The sequence below is a fragment of the Eleginops maclovinus genome, chromosome 19, assembly GCF_036324505.1.
Source record: "Eleginops maclovinus isolate JMC-PN-2008 ecotype Puerto Natales chromosome 19, JC_Emac_rtc_rv5, whole genome shotgun sequence".
Classification (NCBI taxonomy): domain Eukaryota; kingdom Metazoa; phylum Chordata; class Actinopteri; order Perciformes; family Eleginopidae; genus Eleginops; species Eleginops maclovinus.
Window position 1 is genome coordinate 17,988,168 of NC_086367.1, and position 20,953 is coordinate 18,009,120.

The following is a 20,953-nucleotide window of genomic DNA, read 5'->3' on the forward strand; positions in this document are numbered from 1 at the left end:
GCACGGTTACCTGAAGAGAGTATTCAGAAATGATATTTTATGATAATTCTAAGTGAAGTGGACGTCACCACCTGACTTTAAGATTAATGCCGTTAAATGTCCCACACTACTCTAATTTAACCACTTGTTAGCAACAGTCTTTTCATAAGGCATAAAAGCTTTGTGAGGTATTTACTGACGTATTTTATGTCTGAAAATGTACATCTCTCTGTATCTATCTAGTATCAAACCTAAAATCCACTGACTTCGAGACAATGGAATCTGAAGGGCGCAAATCCTTATTCATTCATAGTTTCACTCATTCCTGCAGTTCTCTAGATGTATTCAATATTATACAGGTTAAGAAACTTGTGACAGGAGTAAAGGATAAAGGGTGATTTTCCAGTAGTTCTTTATTAGCGCATTAACAGGGATGTACAGTTACCAGATGGGGAACAGGACAGATCTGATTTCACTGATTCCACTACCATTTGTTCCGCGTCCACACTCATGCATATTGGGGATTTAGCAGGTTGACAAGATTGGGGGGAAAAAAATCACATTTCGATTTTTCTCTTATTCTTGCCAGCTTCCTGTAGGAGTGTAATGGAGTGAGGGGACTAATGTTATTCATGTATGGAGCTTTAGAGAGTTCTTTGAGGACACACAGCTGGAGTGAAGTATGGAGGTTTTAGTAACAGGAAAGGAGGGTCTCTGCAAAAGTGTTGTGCTACTAGCAGCAGTTACAGTAATTGAGGTTTTGTAAACAGTGGCAATAAGGCAGCTGGCAACACTACAGGCAGGAAGTGATTACAATGGGCCATGGCACGAAGATATACCGATGAGGGGTCTGCTGACGACGTAACATGCAGGGGCACGCATCATAGAGATCTCTGGGGAGCGCACTTTTGGAAAATCCCACACAAATAAATAGGAACGATCAACATCACTGCAGGATGTGTGTGGAGGTACTTCATTACTGACCCAATTGCCATGCAACACAACTGACCTTTTTCTAATACACAACCAGACAATACAAAGCTGAAGACACAGGGAGCTGGTGAGTGTCAGAGGCACAGAATACTGATGTACTCTGGTGAGGTGAACACTGTCGGATTGAGGCAAGATTGTCATGATTTGTGGAAAAGGGGAGCAGTGACTTTGAGCAAGTTGCTGCATATCTGCCTCAAAGTGGTTTAGATAAATAAGAGTTATTGCAGGATAGGAGTTGTGGTAAAAGATCATCAACGTTCCCTTCAACAGTAGGTGCTGCACCTTACAGGTTAGGAAGACTCCAGACTGTGAATCCATTATCAGATTCACAAGAACACTTTAGAGGAAAAGTGCAACTTTTGGTGAGTATGCATGTTCACTTTGCTTTCCTTTAAGTTGGATGAGAAGAATATACCTTGATGGGAAACGGGGCCTGGCTCTGTCCAAACTCTTCCCAACATGGATGTTTTTTTTGCTCTGGTTTCGACCAAGAAATAGTGAATAATAACAATAACAAATGTTTAATTTCTGACATGATGCAATGTGGAAGTGATTGATAATGGTTTTCTTTCTCCAAAGGTATACAGAATCAGAATCATTCGAATTAGACTAATTTATTCCTCCCACGGATAAAATCAAGTTTTGCACAATTTTAGAATAAAATAAATATTGACACACATTAAGAGAAACATAAGAAGTTGAAGTATGTGCAAAATGTGCAATAAAAGTAACCACAGTGACACTATGCCTTGTAAGCGTTTCTTGCTACCGTGTAGACAGCAAATATCTGAGATTTTTAAGAAACAAAACTGGTTTTTTTTCCCCCTTAAGGTTTGGATACAGAGTGATATAGTTAATGAAGTAACTAACAAAGGGCTGAGCTCACAGCTGGGGCCGGCTCCTGGCATTAGCTTAATAATTAGCATCTAAATGTGAGTGGTATTTATCTTCTCATCTAGCTCACTGCAAGAAAGCGACTGAGTATGGTTCCTGAAATATCAGACTTATTTTGGAGGGAAGAACGAATGGTGGGAGTGCATACACACACACTGACTAGATGCAGAGAGTGAGGCTGGATGTTGCACAGAGGCATTCATCCATGCACCTGCCCTTCAAGCCCCTGTGATTGGCTGAGCAGTGCATACATCTTCACCCACACAACCGGTGCTCTCTCTGTCCGTCGTGCTCCATCCCCTGCCCACTACTTTAGGAAGGAGTCAAGCTTTCGCTCGATGTTGGTGAAGGAGTCTTCACCCAAGTAGTCGATTTGGCCCGCTTCCCAGCGCTGCTTCCTCTCAGTTGATGAAAGCTTCTGGGGGGGAGGAGCGAAGGCCGCCGGGTGCTCTCTCACATCCTGGTGAGGCTCTCCCTGTGTGACGGACAGAGAATGCATGATTTAATGAAACGGGACCGCAGAAACACTTTATAAGGGACAGGTTTCCCCACATTCAGCCATGCTCAACTGGCCACTGTTCTCTAACCACAATCAGTCCATGCAGGCGTTTCGTCAGGGCAGTCGGAGTACAAACAAGACTTTTGGCAACACACTAAGATAAGAGAGGAATTTCTCAGATGATAAAAGTGGTTTAACCTTACATAACATTTGGCTCTCCACAGTGGACCAATAGGTGAATACCAATACCAACATAAAGGACAGGGAGAAAAGAGTCCAAGAGCAAATTCTGGAGATTACTGACTTATTACATACTTACTTACTCCTCCACCAAGAACTCCTATTTGTTTCACAACAAAAACCTTCCTTACACACTCTCTTCCTTAATTTGCTACTACAGCCCAACCTGGTATAATATGACTGGTAACATATGGTGGCTTATGTTAGCAAACTTTTTAATGATATTATTTTGTAATACTACAGAGTCATTTTAACGATTTCCTCACAGCTTCAGTCAGGCTGCTTAATATCAATGCCTTTGAAGCAAATGTATTCTGGTAAACTAAGCGTTATTCCGTATTTACCACTCTTGACGACTGTGGCCACTTAAAACAGGTGTAAAAACCTTTATTTAAAACCATAAAACTCACAGCCAAAGCCAGTGTGGGACTAAAGGACTCTCCTGCGATGGGCCGGTATAAACTTGTCGGTGTGACACAAGATTCAAACAGTCAGTTTCGGGAAACTTGGCAAAGCTTCAGGTTCTGACTAACCATTTTAATGGCACCCTGTTACAACAGGCAGCCTGGTAACTTCCTGCCCCGCTGTGAGGTTTGTAAACACTTGCTAGGGGCTGTGCATCCTGCATGTCGACAACAGCAAGCTATTCATTCTGTAACGACTCAACTGAGAGGCCTTGAAACACCAGCAGCAACAAACAGCACTTTTGGCAACAAATCGGTGCTGAGGAATGTGGAACAAATCGACTTTTTCTTGCTATTGTCGCAACATTAAGTAGCCAGTGTTTTCATTTTAAGCAGCAGTTAAGGAGGCTTCATCATGTGGCCCTTGGTAATTGGAAAATTGAATGCTAGATTTACACATTTTGGAGATGTGCCAGAGAAAGCAGACTTCACCCAGTAATTACAGGTTCCACAACAGTCAGGACACAACAATTATGCAACAGGTGAAACACGCAATCACAGCCACAATGCTCCTTTAGGTTTCAAAACACGCAGCCCCCACAACCACACCTACAACCCAACGCTTTCTCACACACTCACACAGCTCACGTACCTCCCCCCCGCTCCCCTCCACGAAGCCGCTCAAGAACGGAGAGTCCCCGTAGGCCTGCTGCAGTATAGGCTGCACAGATTTGGCGTAGAGCTGCCACCACATGAGCAGGTAGTCTGGGTGCAGATGGCACTGGTCAGGAGGCAGGGAGTGACCTTTGACCTCTCCCTTCTGATTGTCATAGGAGTAGCTCCATGGCTTCACTTTTCCCAGAAAGTGTACCACCTTGGCGTTACGGCCGTACCTGTGAAAACATGACATAAAATCTCGATCTGTGTTTTTCCCTTTCAAATGTATTCAGCAACTGTTTTCAACAGGACAGAAGGACACATGCAGCACAGATGTGGATAGAACAGAAAGGATACAAGTGTACGTTAGCTCCACTTTTTGTATTAGTTGTTGGCAAATTGGGATTTGTCCTTCCTAAGTTTCAGCAACTTCTTGTAATTCAACACCCACACACAGGAACTCTCTCTCACATACACACACACACACACACACACACACACACACACACACACATACACATACACACAATACCCACACACTACACAATCTTTGAACTGACCTTGGATAAGCTTATGGCTCATAATACAAAAAGCACCCTGAGGTTAGACAAGGCTACACATAAACGTATGAAAAACACTCAGTAAAATGTGTGTGTACTGACTGTTTGAAAGCTGGCAGGTAGGAGTAGATGGAGATGCTGCTGAGGTTGTAAATGAAGGGAAGGTGTTTGGAAATATCTGCCGTCGCCCAGGTGTTAAAGTAACTGTTGAGGACCCCCTGATCTCCCCCTGCAGACATGAAAACACAAACAATGCATTTTAGATCTAATTTCATAACAAAAAGTCATTTGAACAACATTACATGTAATGATACACTATACTGAAATCTTGATTGGTCAGCACATTCCGCACATGCCCAAACAATGTGTCTTTTCCGACTTGTATAAATAGAAAAGGAATGCTGGTAATGACGCTGCAGACAGCTGAAGACAAGGTACATCACATGTTTACACACACTCAAAAACAGATGGCATATGTGTCTAACAGAGTTAAATGCAGACAAACAGTAGGGGGTGAGGCAGCAATGTGAGGACAAGGTAACTCCAGGTCAGAGTTAAAATCAGGACATACTATACTGTATATATGTGTGGGTAAAGAAAGAGAGGTTGCAGGACATTTAATGCATTATTTGGCAACAAACATGAACTTTCTCATTACAAATAGTTGAGGACAAACCTACAGTTAACTGGTTCATGTTTACAATGCAGAAATAAAACTAGGGCTTATAAACAATATTCATTTTTTCTAACATGCAATCTGTAACATAACTCATAGGACGATGGGCTTGGAGGTTCTCTCCTGCAACTCGATTGAAATAAACAAAGTTGACCCTGATTTGGGAAATGATTGAGATTTAAAGTACTTGTTAAACCTTGTCTTGGAACAAGCTATCACATATTTTTAAGTCAAAAGGCTAAAGTCCATGCGAAGTCATTTATGTAAAATAGTGTCAGGTCCTCACCACTGGACTATAGTCATATACTCTTGTTTATTCAAATAAGCTCTCTCCAGCCTGTCATCCCTGCTCAGAGATACTGTAAGTTGACATCCAAGAGTATTTAACTAGTGAGTCATCCTTTCCATTGCTTAAACTTATTGGAATGCATTCCTCTAGTCTCTTCGCATTACGTGCTAACGTGCCCTTTCGGAAACAGCAAAAGAAACACTCACCGTCGAAGCTGCCGTTTTCACTGCAGAACGTGATCAGCTTCTCGTGCGTCTCATTGGACGGTGTGAAGACAAACACACCGGAGTTGAAACAATCTGGCCAACCGGGATCCGGCGCTGCTGATAATTCCTCTCTCTCAAAGAGTTCATCTATATTCGACAGCACCTGCGAACAAAAGGAGTTTCATTCATCAATATTTCCACAGAAAATGCAGAAAGGACAATGAACACTATTTTAATTTTTAGTTGCTTCTTCTGTATTCTCTCTGTTGTTTTTTCTTCTCACCATTGTGTCTGCGTCCATGAACACACACTTGCTGTAGTGTGTGAGGGTCCAGCAGTGCAGTTTGGTGAACGTTACTCCCAGGTCCGGACGCTTCATCAGGGATAGATGAGCCACATCGCCCGAGTCCATAACGTCCACCACGCGCACCTCATCAAAAATGGTTTCTAGTGCTTCTCTACAACACAGAAGGTGAGATTTGTGTCGGTGTGTTAGTTTGATATTGACATTTTTTTAAATGTTCACCAAACATCAACCATGTGTGTTACCTGCAAGGTTCTGCAACATGTGGCCCTATGAGGGCGACCAGCTTCTTGGTTGTGTTGTGGTTTCGTAACGACTGGCCGAGAACCATCGCTCCCTTGGCGTAGAGATCTGTTGTGGCCAGCGTCACAAAAGCTTGGTCTGCTTGGAGAGACACACACACACACACACACACACACACACACACACACACACACACACACACACACACACACACACACACACACACACACACACACACACACACACACACACACACACACACTCTTTTGTCTTTTTTTATTACATCTGTCTTTAAATGTTTCTTTTAACATCAAAAGATCTGGTTTTGCATCTTTATCGGAATAACTCAAAAGGAATAACTGCGACCAACTCTTATGGATTATTTTTAAGTAAAGTTAACCTAGGCAAATTAAATATATTTTAGAAATGTAGTTTATTAGGATTATGAGTGGGGTCAAACAAGATAATATATTGCAGAACAGCAACCTATGTAATCAGTCTGTGGGTTTACAATGGCCTCAAAACTCACAAATTTCACAGGAGCAAATGGATGGATGGTTTTTAAAAGCAAACTCTTTATAACATCTTCTCCCATAAGAGAGGACCAGCAGAACTCAGCCAAACATCAATGCTCAGATGTACAGATTAGATATGAAGAAACCCCAGTTATGTAAATATATAGATGTCTCGGTTTTTTATAACCTGAAAAGATAATGTCCGTGTTGCTCACACAGGACTGTTGCAACGAGTTTTAAACATTTAAACTTGGTATTAAAGTAGGTCAACTTCCTCAGACAGAAATGGTAGAAAGCAAAACATTGGGTACTTTCCACCACAGACTTTCGCTCAAACCGTCAGTGCCTCTGCCTCCTAATTTGACAGTAAACTGCATGAAATCAATGCACTTTTTCCCCCTTTTTTCGTCCAGAACAAACACGAACCGTGCCATCCACTGTCTCATTCTGTCCTGTTGAATTCCTCCGCAGGCGTATTGTGTGAAGTTCAGTTTCTGATGTGTCCCCCATGCATAAATTAACAACAGCAGGGGGCACTCTGTGTTTCTGCTTCACAGACAGTTGGTCCAGAGCCAGCAGATAGTGTGGTATTCATCAAGCTGAATGTGTTTGCTGTCGGGGGCTACCGGGAAACCTAATCTGAGAGGCATGGTTGCTAGGGTCTGTTTCGAGGAACTATAAACTAACTATCATAAGGGTACAGCCCCTTTCACCTACAAGGCCATACAGGAAACATGTCGAGTTCCCACAGAGTCATCCGAGGCTACAACAGAAAAGCCATATGACTAACACACCACTCAGTCTGATGGCTTTTAAAATCGTTAGACCAAAGGTTTCTAAATAAGAGATTGTTTGTTTAAATGGTTTGCAATATTGTTATCTAGCATGAGTGCACCAAGTTTTATTTAAGGACATAAACATTGTTTCCTGTGTGTAATTTCATGTAAATATGATGCTCCATAATGTAGTACTCTCTTTGTGGAAGTGTAGTTACTGTTATAAATCCTGTAGTAGAGTAAAGAGTCATTTTCGTAATTATATTTTTCTAGGGATGTCATCAATAGTAAGACACCATACTGTAAGAGGTGTGACACCAGAGCCTTTTATCGTAATAGAAAAAAAAAAAAAACTTCAAGGCCACGTACTGTGGCGCACGTCCGCACTGAGAAACAACTGTCAAGTTAATTTAAGGACCTCACATTAACTCAGGAAGTTAAAGGGTCTACGTAACAAAATAAAACCATCAATGAGCTATAGGTATAATAGTTTAAAGTCATTTTTATTATCAAGTTGTCAGTTTAAAATATGTGACATAGCTTATCCCCAAAGCTAAACCTTTGCTTGTGTTGGTTGGACCAACTACTCAAAATGTATAATAAACATTTCATTTACTTTCATAAGCTGCAGTAACAGCAGTATGTTTAATTGGAATCATTTTCAATAGAAATTCCAAATATAGTGTTTATACTACAACCGGTTTGACTTACTGATGATAAATTACAGTAAAATGATTGCGGATGACATTCTTGATGATAATTAATCAGCTAAGCCTTTGAACCCACACTTTGTATATGCTATTAATTATTGGTGCAATATAAACTGACTATAAGTTCTTTATTTATTTCAGAGCTCCTGGGGATTCCTCAAGATTGTATTATCGTGCACGAGTCACTTTAAAGGAATAGTGCAACATTTAGGGAGATATGCTTCTCTGCTTTCTTGTGGGTGATTAGATCAGAATAATCAATATCACACAGAGTGCTTAAGATAGGAAAGTGCATACTGCTGGGGTTGTGTCTTGATTAGTTTACCGGCTACAATGTAAATGGAGAAATCATCAAAGTTGGTGATGCAATGTAGGCCTACGTAATTTCCACTTTCCCACAAACTAACTTGCAGTGTCGCAATCGACACTTCAACTTTGAGTTCTGTCTGAGTTTAACTTAACATCAGATCTAGTTGAATATCAGCCAATATGATCATATAAGTTATAAAATATGTTGGCGATGTTAAAAGAAATTGAAGATATGATTGAGATACTTTAAGCGACAAATGTGTCCTCCTGTGATTACATGTGCAATTATCTTTTTTATATAACCAAGGTTCAAGGATTTCTGTATGAGATGTGGATATGTGTTAAAAAATCTATCTGAGGCAATAGTCAACACTGGAAATTATAGAGCAAAGATGAAAAACAATTCAAATTATATAATTTAGAAACATATTGTGTTTTCTTTCTCTACATAGTCTTCATTTTTTTTACATTTCAGCTTGTTGGTACTCAAGATTAATTATATTTTCACTTTGTAAATTATAACCGGAAGTGTAGTTTGTATTGTCGGCAGCTTTACTTAGGTCCAATCCGCAGCACCAATTCATCATATAAAAAAAATAAAAACTAAATAGCGTTTCTAAATTTCTGCAACATCTAACATTACAGCACTAATAATAAAAGCGCATCGCCTCATTAATGTCCACATGCCTGCAGCAGTGCGCGTTGCAGCAGGTGTTTTCTGCCGCGTTTGATTAAAATTCGCGATATTTTGGAAGAACCGGGCAAGACGCGCATCCCCGGTCCAGTCCCGGAGGAAGGGCCGGGTACCGGTGTCTGTAAGGCGGCTGCGAGTGTCGCGGAGCCCCGGAGATTCTTACCTGACATGGTGGGATGAGGAGAGTCCGCCTTGGGGGTCGCGATGGAGGGTTTGCACTGAGAAGGGCAGAGGCTTAGCAACTGGGAGCAGTCCAACACAGGAATTATACCCCACATTTTCCGGGTCATGTGACCAGTGACAGTTTACACGCCCCCCTGTGCGTAGAGATAAACATTTTGTAACGTTGATGATGAAATTAAAGTCATACTGCAGCGAACATATGAAAATGCTCTTCAAAATAAAACCAATGTAATAAAATAACTAACGATATTGTTACATGGTAGGTATTGATGCATTATTGAGCACAGCAGTTTAATGTTGCAGCTGCTAAAAGTGGGGATCATTTCTATCAAAAAACGAGTATCATTTAATGTTGTTATTATGTTTATAATCTACATGCAATGTTACTTGAATGCCCTAGCTGTCGATGTAAAAACAATACAACATAAACAACTGGTTCCTCTGATATGTAGTGAAATGGTAGTATAGTTTCAGATTGAAAGAAAAGTGCAAGTATCTGAAAATTGTGGTCTGTTTAAGTAAAGTACTGTATATTATGTTGGAGTTACAGTCCTGAATGTTTCCCCTTTAGTGTCAGATCATATGTAAACCTAAAACTAGGAACCAAGCACAGAAACTGTAATCGTTATAGGGAAAAGTCTAAGCATAGGCCTTTGTTCTTTTCTATTACACATTCAGAGAGACAAGGTTTCCCCAGAGGAAGTCATACAGATGAGTCAATCATACACACAGTGAAGGAAGGTGCATTTACTCATGTAAGGACTACGGATTGACTGAATTCTACTCATTTATAAAGTTTATCACAACACGTAACATCAACAGAGAGGCAGGATTACCTTTACTGCACTACACTATCTTCCTATAAGAAAAACAGGAAGATTATTTCATCTTAACTTAAGTCAGCACTGCCTCTGAGTGGTCAAGCCTTCACATTACAGCTGAATTAAGCATCCAAGTCTCAACCAAACATGGACAGACATGCGGGCGAGTGTTGGGATGAACTATTATTACATTAAACTTACAAGGGAGAGTGCACTCACTGGTGAACTAACTAAAACGAAACAAGGCGAAAGCACACACCCCTGTGGTAGATAAAACACGATAATTTAGGAAAATGTTCTAAAGTTTCCAAGATTTAGACTTAAGGACATAGAGATTTGCTTTTTGCATATGCTTATTAGAAAAGATGTACTGATATGACTATTTTATCTTTGAAGAAGCTCTATTATTTCTACTATAACAACAATGCTATGCCAGTAATATCTTCCGGCTTTAAGCTCATATAGTAAATTAGTTTAAATATGTAAGGAGCAACTTTATAAAGGTATTCAGACTATTTCTGTCCATGCATGCTTGTGTGTTCCTGATTTTCGCTTTCATTACTAGGCATGTGTCCTACAGTGCTTGTGAATTATGCAGGAGGCTCATGAGAAAGTATTTGGCTGTTACACTTTTAAACCACCAACTGATCCTGGCTCAGGGTCTGCATCCCAAACTGTGGAGGTTGCATTAAAAACCTGGAGGTGGATCACCTGCCAGAGACAAGAGAGCATGAGAGGGTAACCGGAGAGCACCTCTGTGTCAGGGAGAGGAACTGGGCTGATCAGGTGTCAAAAGAACAGAGAGCTGGGGGGTAGATAGAATAATGAAGTCTTTTATCATGGTGATTTTGGAGGCAAAGTTTAGATGCTGCATACATTTCTAGTCAACAGGTGTAAAAATGTCTTTAGTGTGTTGGTCTGAGCCAAGAGAGAAGCTTTCTGCACATTCCTGTGACTTTGTTTGTGCTCATTATGGGACTGCGTGTGTCTTTTTGAGCTGTGATGGAGATGAAAGGAAAGACTGACAGGTTAAAACAGAGAAACGTAGGTAAGGCGAGGACAAGATAGGGGTAAGGAGAGAGGGGCAAGTGAAGAGAAGTTAATAAAAGTTGCTGCAAAAACGAGAAAAATGAAGAAAAAGGTCTAAAAGCAAGCTGATTTTCTACTACGGACTACCCCTGGTCCGGATCATAAGCCCTTCAGCCTGTCTTGGACTCAGTGTAAGCCCCTTACTATACTTTTCTTACGTTATGGTTTGATAGCTCTTCATAATGTTCAGCTTACAAACTATAATATGCTGCACCTGCTGTTTCCATACAGGTCAGAGCATCAGTAGTAATGAGCAATCCTCTTAAGATTTATGTAAAAAAGACATGGAGACAATAAAACTAAATCTGCTACACGTGTGTAGGAATAAAGAGTGGCTGTTGCAGTAAAGTAGCATTGTGGTAAAGCGGGGCAGTTTAATCTGAGGATTGTGTTTGGTTCTGTGCCTCAGGTTACAGAGCATTGAGTGGCAGTGAGGCAAGCTGCGCAGGCAAACACAGGCCTCATGTTTTAAACATGTTGACAGAAATGCATGGGCCGTTTAAAAGGCTGACGAGAGAATGATACTAAACAAATGCACCAACTAAAACAAGACATTTTAGATATATAGGAACTATTTTGTCTTTCTTGAAATTCATTTTCACAATAATTCATTGCAATTTCCCTTTCTCTGATAACCAAAAATAATACATCTAATACTTGTGGATTTTTTAGGCTATGGCTCAGCTTACTGTCTCCCAGCTGTTGCTTTATATTTTTGCAAAACAAAGTGAGAGTTGTATCCATGTTCTTCTTGTCTAATTCTTCAAAAGATAGCAAAAATATTTATTGTAATTGTATATTGATAAGGTTAGGTCTAGAGCAATAAATAGGCCTTATAGTGAGGTCATTCATGAGAAAGATCAAATGTCTTCACAGTTTAAAAGAAATATTTGCCTGGTAGGTTGAACTCAAGACAACAACGGGCCTTTACCTGCTGCAAATAGTGACAGTGTGTTAATATCTCACTGATTACCTGTGGTAGTCGTTTTATTCTAATGTATTTATTTAAGTTCTGGATTTTATTTTGAATATTACATTCCTATCTGTCGTCCCAACAATAGTAATGCTTTCTATGTGCATTGTGCAAGTGAGATACTTAAACTACAAATCAAATTCTTTGGGAGAAAAGCAGATGAACTTCTCTCTAAAGACAATAACATGATGACACAGCTGAGGTGTTAAATGTTAACTGTCAGCCTACGCCCGTCCCAGGGTCCAGGCAGGCCAAAGGTCCACTGCTGAGAGACTCCTCCTTGGAAAGATAACCAGCCTCTCTTCAGCCTCTCCGGGATCCAGCTTCCGGTCTGAAGCCTCGCAGAGCTCTGCAAGACTCGAGTCCTGCAGCCAGTCCAGAGGGATCTGAACCGAGAGGCTGAAAACTCGAGACGGGACTAACAGACTCTTATGAAGGTACTCGTCTCTGCCTTGGTGTTACTCTTTCCTTGTTTGTGTCCTTAAGTAAAGAACCATAGGGATATTTTATCGTAAAATGCTACTCCCTCAGGGGTTTTATGGAGATTTAAGGTGTGTTCAGGTGCCTATGTGAGTTTGAATATTCAGTGTCAAGGCTTGCCTGGACTAAATAACCTGACACTTCCTATTGATTATTCTATCTTAATTATCCAATCTCTCTTGTTCAACTCAGCTTTGGTAATGTCTATTAGGTTAAATGACTTGTCTAAGTGTTTGTACATTTTTGTTAAATTTAGCCTGTGTCGTTACTATTGATCAATCTTGCAAAATCAGATTTTAATTTGTGACCGGTATGAACCAGAGCTGAGCATGTGTGTGTGTGTGTGTGTGTGTGTGTGTGTGTGTGTGTGTGTGTGTGTGTGTGTGTGTGTGTGTGTGTGTGTGTGTGTGTGTGTGTGTGTGTGTGTGTGTGTGTGTGTGTGTGTGTGTGTGTTTCAGGTGCACTAAGGAGAAGCTACAATGGAGAGTCACATCACACAGATTTCCAGAGATGACCTGGAAGATCTCAGAGAGGCCTTTAATAAAATCGGTGAGTTTCACACACACCTGACCTGATGCTACAGTTTCATTAACGGATAATCTTGCCTGATTTCGACCTTTACAGCTGACCTGAATGACTCTTACATAAAATGTTTTTTTATTGCTTGTGTTGTTGAGTGCATGTTTGAGGTATTTACAGAAGTAATAATGAAACGTTGCAATATTTTATCAGTTCATCATAAGTATATACGTGTATAATTGCAAAAAGGCTGATAAAAGTGAGCAATAAAAGAAAGCCCGAAAGATAAACTAGTAAAATGGACGCAACAAAAGTATTGTTCAGTTTAAAATAACACGTAACACTTTATTTTACTCAGCTCAGTTAGTGTAATTTCCCACAAAATAACTATTACATTCAGTTGTAGTAAAAGGACTGTAATTTGTCCTTATTATAACTTCAATGTATCCAAAGTTCAATTGGAGGACTCCCAACTGGATACATTCCAGTTGAATTGCTCACATAACCAAGAACAGCTGATGTCATCAAGCCGAGGTTTCGGCATACGTTTTTTTATCTTTACCAACTTATGAGGAAGTAAATGCAATAACTTGCCGATATATTGGCAAATGAAGGGATTTGGAAACATCTTCTACAGTGCAAGTGTTTATTAACTTTGAGTTGCGACATTATTTTATTGTGTGAGGATGGTCTTAGCAGATAGGTCAACATTTTAAATCAATTGTGAGATTCATTCAGAATAAGAATCAGAATCAAAAAAGGCTTATTGCCAAGAAGTTTGCTCTGGTGTATGGTAGTGCAAACTTAAACACAATATAAGAAATATGTTGTAAGAGAAGGATCAGATTGAACAATTATAAGAAGAAATTATTATAAAAACTATTAAACAATAAAAAAAATACCGAAAAAATATTAACACCGAATATACATTTACAAATAACAACAGTGAAAGTATGAAAAAATGCAACATATTAGACGTTTTGTTTATTATTTTTTATATTTGGGTTTGTAAAAAATGTAATATAAGCAGATTTGCATCAGTGTTTTTAAATATCTTTTGTAACCATCTCAGTATACTGTATTATCATGCCGCAGCGGAGGTACATGCAGATAATTAAATAAAAGAGAATGGATATTTATATGGTTTAAATGTAGTGACAAGGAAGCTATAACTGCTTATAAACTCAACACAATTGATCAAACTCAAAGATTTGTCTTTTTTATCCTTATAAAATAACTACCAAATTACATAAAAAACTTAATTTAATTAAGTTATTAAGAAATGACCTGTTAAAGAAGCCTTTCCGGTCCTTTGTTTGTCCTTGCTTTTATCATCTGTGTGCAATATTTACACACAATATTAACGGCATCATCATCTAATTGACTTATTCAAAATTTGTGTGCTCTTACCTGTGTGTCTGTTTGTGTTTAGATAGTGATAACAGCGGCTTTGTGAGCGACTTTGAGCTCCAGGAGTTGTTCAGAGAGGCAAGTTTCTCCCTGCCGGGGTACAAGGTGCGAGAGGTCATCGAGATCTTCCTCAGTGGAGACACCAACAAGGATGGGAAGATCAGCTTTGAGGAATTTGTTTCTGTGAGTCATATGCAGATAGTGTGCAAATATGTCAACCTACTCTTTTTAAACTTTGCATGGAGTAACTGTGTGTTCGTGTTCAGATCTTTCAAGAGCTGAAGAGCAAGAAGTTCAGTGAGACGTTTAGGAAAATCATCACCAGGAAAGATGGGATTCGCTCCTTTGGAGGGACGTCAAGAAAATCCAGCGAGGGGACACAGCACTCCTACTCTGGTGAGAGAGTATCTAAAAGTCTATCATGCAGAAATATATTTAAAAAAGACAAACCATACCCCAAAAAATACATAAAAATCGAAGTGAAGATGTATAATTGTGAATACATTGATTGATTTATTGATCCTAAAAAAACAAAACATCATATTTTAAAAACACTTTATTTGTTAAGAAACTTAGTCGTCCAGAGAGCTGAAGGGAATCAATGCCGTCTGAATTTTATGAAGTAGAAAGAGGCTTACAAAAGAAAAATCTCAAGTAAAGTACCTTAAATTTCTACTTGAGTACAGTGCTTGAGTAGATGTGTTTGTGGTTGTGTGTTTGTTTAGATGGGGAAAAGGTGGCTTTTGTCAACTGGATCAATAAAGCCTTGGCAAAAGATCCAGACTGCCAACATCTGCTGCCCATGAACCCCGACGATGAGAGCCTCTTTGCCTCCGTCCGTGATGGCATCTTGTTATGGTAACACTCATAAGGAGGAATCTGAGAAATGAAACACATCTTTATTATTATTATTATTATTATTATTATTTACTCACAGCCTTTGTTGCCTTACAGCAAAATGATCAACCTGTCCCAGCCTGACACCATTGATGAAAGAGTCATCAACACTAAGAAACTGGCCACCTTCACAATGACAGTGAGTAGCAGCTTTCCATAACTTAATCTATAACGTAATAAAACACAGCAAATACTAAGAAATGTTTCATGCATTGTAACCTTTGTGGTAATACACACTGTAATGTATGAAGGAAGAACTTGCACTAGATTTGTAAAAGAATAGTTTGCCATTTTGGAGATTAATTTTGTTTGCAGGAAGGTTGTTAGGAGGCCAATTAGCTTAGCCTCACTTAGCATGAAGACTGCACATAGCTGTCCTTGTTCTATGCAAACCAAATATATTCTCCAGGAGCTTTACACCTCACAAAATGTTGTGTTTTTTTTGCCACTTTTAATCTGTACAATAACCAAAGTGTAAAAATCCATGATTTGTGAGAGTTATGTGCTGGGCATAGTTTTAATCTTAATTTCTGTGTGAATTACACAAAGGAGACATCATGTTTTAAAAAGAGGTCTCCAGATGTGCTGGGCTCTGCATGTTTTCATACCTTTGGACAGAGCCAGGTTAGCTGTTTCCAGTCTTTATGCTGAGCTAAGCTAATAGCTCCTTCTTCATATTGAACAGACAGATATGGGATGATTACAACATTCTTATCTAACACTTAAACCTAAGGTTATTCTTCTAAATGTCAAGCCATTCCTTTTAACATAACTTTTAAAGAAGGAAAAGAAAATCTCTCACAGTTAGAAGGAAACTACTTGACATAAATAACAGTCAACCGAACGATTCCTCTGGTTACCAGCTAATTAAACGATAAACAATGTCAGCTTAGGCAAAAGCAGTTTTATGTGAAGGTCTTGGTTGCGCAATGATGTCGTATACTGTGTCAAAAACAGCTTGTAAAATATTAGCGTTTACTGCATACTTCCTCTTTTTGAGTTATATATGGCTTTTAACCCTGCAGTTCTCTGTGGAGAAGTACAGGAAAAAAAGGAATAGTCATATATGTGTTAGTATTGTTATGTTTTATTGGGGGTATTTATCCATCCAGCCATCCACCTTTATAATAAATATGTCATAATTTGGAAGGATTCGGCTCACAGCCTTTGTTTTGGCAGTTTTTTTGACAGTGATTTCCATTGTTGTATGCTGTATCACATTTCTGGCTAAAATCTCAATTAACATTGATTTGTAGGAGAATCTGGTGCTGGCCCTGAACTCGGCCTCTGCGATCGGCTGTACGGTGGTGAGCATCGATGCCCATGATCTGATGGCTGGAAAACCCCATCTGGTCCTGGGACTGTTCTGGCAGATTATCAAGGTTGGCCTCTTTGCTGATATAGAAATCAGCAGGAACGAAGGTCAGCGCACACACACATTGTACATCATTAATCTAGTTGGAATGCAATTGCTGTTGTAAATATTATTAGATTCATCAGATCTAACTACTACTACATTTAATAGAGACTGTGTTTGAATGTGTTTCCAGCCCTGATTAGCCTTCTGGCAGATGGCCAGGAAACTCTGCAGCAACTGATGTCCCTCTCCCCTGAGGAGCTGCTGCTCCGCTGGGTCAACTATCATTTACGCAACGCAGGAACAAGCACCATCAGCAACTTCAGCGAAGACATTAAGGTCCCCTTCAGAACAAATGCACAAACATGCACAATTACACAAACAGATGAGTTTAACACCTTCTCGTATTAAATCCCTGTAGGACTCGCGAGCCTACTTTCACCTTTTGGACCAGATTACTCAAGAAGAACAAGAAGACTACAAACTGAGAGTGAAAATTGAAATGAGCGGCCTCAGTGTAAGTCAGTGTGTCTTTGTAAAATGCTTGAATCCCATTGAGAATTGAATGTATTTATTATATTTATTTTTAAGGGTTCATTGTTCATTTCTATGTAAGATTGAGATTTAACTATTATTATAGATCATTGACTGCTTTGACTAAAAACTCAATCTGGCATAAATTGTGTCTTTTGAGAATAACTATTTTGATGCTTGGTCCTTTTTTGATAAAGACTAGTTTATCCTTTTGGATTTTGGCATGGTTATATATACGCAGTGTCTGTACCATGCATGAACACGTGTCTGTTTTATGTGCATGTGTAGGAGCGTAATCTGGACAAAAGGGCGGAGCTGATGCTGCAGCAGGCGGCCCGGCTGGACTGCAGACAGTTTGTTTCTCCCATGACGTCACATCTGGAAACAGCAAGCTTAACTTGGCCTTTGTCGCCAACCTGTTCAACATGCACCCTGGTCTGCAGAAGGGTCACCTCAACAGAAACGGCATCAACCCTGCAGACATAGAGCGTGAGACATACAATATAATAATGTATCCAAAAATAATTATGCTGCGTCATCTTATAGTATTGAGGCTGCTTATTGTTTCTAAACCAGAAATTAAAGCTCAGTCATAAAATGCTGACATGCACGCTCCAGTGCACGTGATAAAAGCAATAAAAGACAAAAATGATGGAATGTATAGCAACCATAAATCCATATCTGTATACAACATATAGCTGCACCTATAACAATCCTATCAGCTGACAGTAAATGTGTTGGATCAGTTGGAGGAGGAGAGGAAATGTTTATGTTTTTTTATGTATTTACAGCTGAGACCAACGAAGAGAAGACATTCCGAAACTGGATGAACTCTCTGGGCGTCTCTCCATACGTCAACCACCTGTACTGGTATGTCATGTTATACATTAACCTTAACAAGGAAGTGGATGCATATTTAATACATTTACATATTTATGCCCAGAAGAATGATAAGGGTACTATACAGAGGAGAGTACGACGTGTGTACCTTACGTTCTGAACTTGTTTTGGAATAGTGCCCTTAATAAAGGTAATAATTATCTTTGTATTATGCATGTAGGGCTCTACTGGCAAACAGGTACCTCTCAAAGGTGTAGTTATTCTATTGGTTTATTTTCTGTATGTTTATACAGATTCTCTTACCAGCATCCTAATCTTCAGCTGACCTTTAATTTACATAAGATAAGGTTTTTTTTACAACAAGTGTTAACAGGGCAAAAGCCAAGATTTGAAGCATGCTGGGGTCATGAGTCTATCTGAATCTAGTATGGAAATATTGGATTCCACATTGATTTATTGGCTAAAAGTGATCAAATGTAGTTTACAATAGACTGAAATGAGCCTGTATATTATCCACAAAGGGTCAAACACCTTTACATTGTGTACAAAGGTGATTAGAATGACTAATACTGAATAAAAATTAGAACAATACGAACAATTTTAATTATTACTTTTGAAATTCTACTTTATTTTATGTTTTTTTATATTTGTGATCCTGTTACATAAAAGCAACTGTTGCTGCACTGATGTTTATTTTTCTCACTTTCTCTGTGTTTGACTTCTACAGGGACCTTTGTGATGGTTTGGTGATCTTGCAGCTTTATGAGAAGGTTAATGTGCCCGTTAACTGGAAGAGAGTCAACAACCCGCCTTATCCCATCCTGGGGGCCAACATGAAAAGGGTGTGCACATAAAAGAAATAGAAAGCTGGTAAACAAAACTACATGTTGATGTGAAAGTAAAACGATAGTAACACTGTTCTTCTTGACGTTTTAGCTGGAGAACTGTAACTATGCTGTGGAGCTGGGCAGGGATGAGGCTCACTTCTCTCTGGTTGGCATCGGAGGACAAAACTTGAACTCTGGAAGCCGAATGCACACGCTGGCTCTGGTCTGGCAGCTGTTGAGGCGGTACATGCACCATCCATGTTGTTTGGCAAAGACAGACTGTCCATAGAGAATCAATTTTAGTAGTTTTTGTTTCTTGTACACTTTGAGTTATCTCTCCTGCTTGTTATCCTTCAGGTACACAGTGCTGGTTTTGTCAGATCTGGGCGATGGAGAGAGGGTCGGTGATCAGATCATCCTGGACTGGGTCAACACCACCCTGACCAAGTCAAAGAAGAAGACACAGATCAGCAGTTTCAAAGTGTGTATGTGTGTGTGTGTTTCTGTGAGTACCTGGTGTGAGTAAACAAAAGCTTGTATTTGACATTGTTCCCTTGTTTTGTGTAGGACAAACTGATCAGCACCAGTCTGCCGGTGATTGACCTGATCGACGCCATCGCTCCTGGTAACGTCAAGTCGGACATGGTGAACAGAGGAGTGAAAGGAGTGGTGAAGGCGGACGATAAACTCAACAACGCAAAGTAAAAAGACCAAATCTCAACAGTCTTTTTGTCTTTACTTCATCTTTGTATTTGACACTAGTTAATCTTCTCTCTCTTCCTGTTCCTCCCCCAGGTATGCGATCTCATTGGCTCGTAAGATCGGAGCTCGTGTTTACGCACTGCCTGACGACTTGGTGGAGGTGAATCCCAAGATGGTGCTGACGCTGTTCGCCTGCCTCATGGGCCACGGTTTGAAAAAGGTCAACCGCTAAAACAAAAAGAAGACAAGAACCAACCACCTGGAAACCAACAATAAAAATCCATTTTATGTCTATGCGCTTTCATATTTTTTCCCATCTTTTCCTCCATTGTGATTTCTTCACTTTGACCTTTAAGCTTTTTTTAAATCAGAGCAAGACATTCTCCTTCTGTTTCTCTTTTCATGCAAACAATAAGCCTCCCTAAAGTTGGAAATCACTTCTCATCAGCAAAGCCTCTTCATTTGTTTGCTATCTGTGATTTCTATAGGACAATCTTTTATTTGTTCTTCTTTATATATTTAATAACGCATTACATATATTTACTTTTTTGCTATATGAACAGAAAATAAGACTCAGCAGAAAAGAAAAAAAACGGAATCATGAACATACATATCATTTTTGTCTGTAAATGTTGTGCATTGAATATTGCTATTTAATTATTAAAGAAAATCTATTGAAATATATTGAGCAGCTTGTGTTTGTTTGTGTATTGTCTAGTTAAAGATGAACATAACAACATGTTGATTTAAAGATACTGAGCTACTTTGTATATATACATGTATATTTTTCAAATATACTACACTTCCCAGCTTCTCTTACCAGCATCCTAATTTAAAATTGGCCTTTATTTTAAATAACATTATATGTTTTCTCTGTATCACTTTGTCAATTAAGCCTTGATAACTTTCTAATTTCAAAAAAGTGTCATGCACAGGATTGAAATATGTATGTTTGTCTATATATTGGCAATATTGGACTGCACACTGATATAACGGGCCAAAATGATGAGTTGTAAACATATTTATCCTCAAATAGAATGGGCTAAGCCCGTAAAAATATTATTTTAAATGCATATTATTGTTTTTTGCACAATCCTATGACCTGTGACATACTCAAAATATGGTAACTTCTTGAGATTTACTAACAAAAAGCCAGACTCTTGTAGTACTTTGCGAATTAGTATTAATGTTACTAAACCAAATCGTATACATTTATTTTATTCCAAGGAAAGTCTTTCTATTTTTCCACTTTATTCGTCTTTACAGTGAGCAGTTCACATATGCATCGCCAGGGGGAGCAGTTTGGAATTCGACTCTAAATAAAAAGGTGTAAATGACCCTCGATGGCTGCCGTACCAACAAAAACAAAGTCA

General features: G+C 39.2%; 2 protein-coding genes across 3 annotated transcripts; one reads left to right on the top strand and one right to left on the bottom strand.

The window, feature by feature from the left end:
- Positions 1–367: 367 nt before the first annotated feature.
- On the bottom strand, positions 368–9,252 carry gyg1a (glycogenin 1a). 2 transcript variants are annotated; one of them, XM_063908737.1, is made up of 7 exons: positions 9,112–9,252; positions 5,947–6,082; positions 5,681–5,855; positions 5,398–5,560; positions 4,329–4,455; positions 3,662–3,902; positions 368–2,341 (listed from the first exon to the last, which is right to left on the bottom strand). In XM_063908737.1, exons 1-7 carry the CDS (start codon positions 9,236–9,238, stop codon positions 2,174–2,176), a joined length of 1,137 nt encoding a protein of 378 aa, XP_063764807.1. In that variant the 5' UTR covers positions 9,239–9,252; the 3' UTR covers positions 368–2,173. The 2 variants fall into 2 exon arrangements, with proteins under 2 accessions (XP_063764807.1, XP_063764806.1); XM_063908736.1 differs by having other exon boundaries at positions 5,947–6,085; positions 9,112–9,238.
- A 3,041-nt stretch (positions 9,253–12,293) lies between these two features.
- LOC134882070 (plastin-1-like) lies at positions 12,294–20,264 on the top strand. The gene is given in 17 exon segments (XM_063909742.1): positions 12,294–12,451; positions 12,953–13,043; positions 14,446–14,606; positions 14,690–14,819; positions 15,149–15,281; positions 15,378–15,459; positions 16,577–16,742; positions 16,871–17,016; positions 17,099–17,194; positions 17,500–17,575; positions 17,578–17,700; positions 18,003–18,081; positions 18,779–18,893; positions 18,988–19,121; positions 19,236–19,359; positions 19,446–19,579; positions 19,674–20,264. Coding segments are annotated over 16 exon segments (1,908 nt in total). The 5' UTR covers positions 12,294–12,451; positions 12,953–12,973; the 3' UTR covers positions 19,813–20,264.
- Positions 20,265–20,953: the final 689 nt, after the last annotated feature.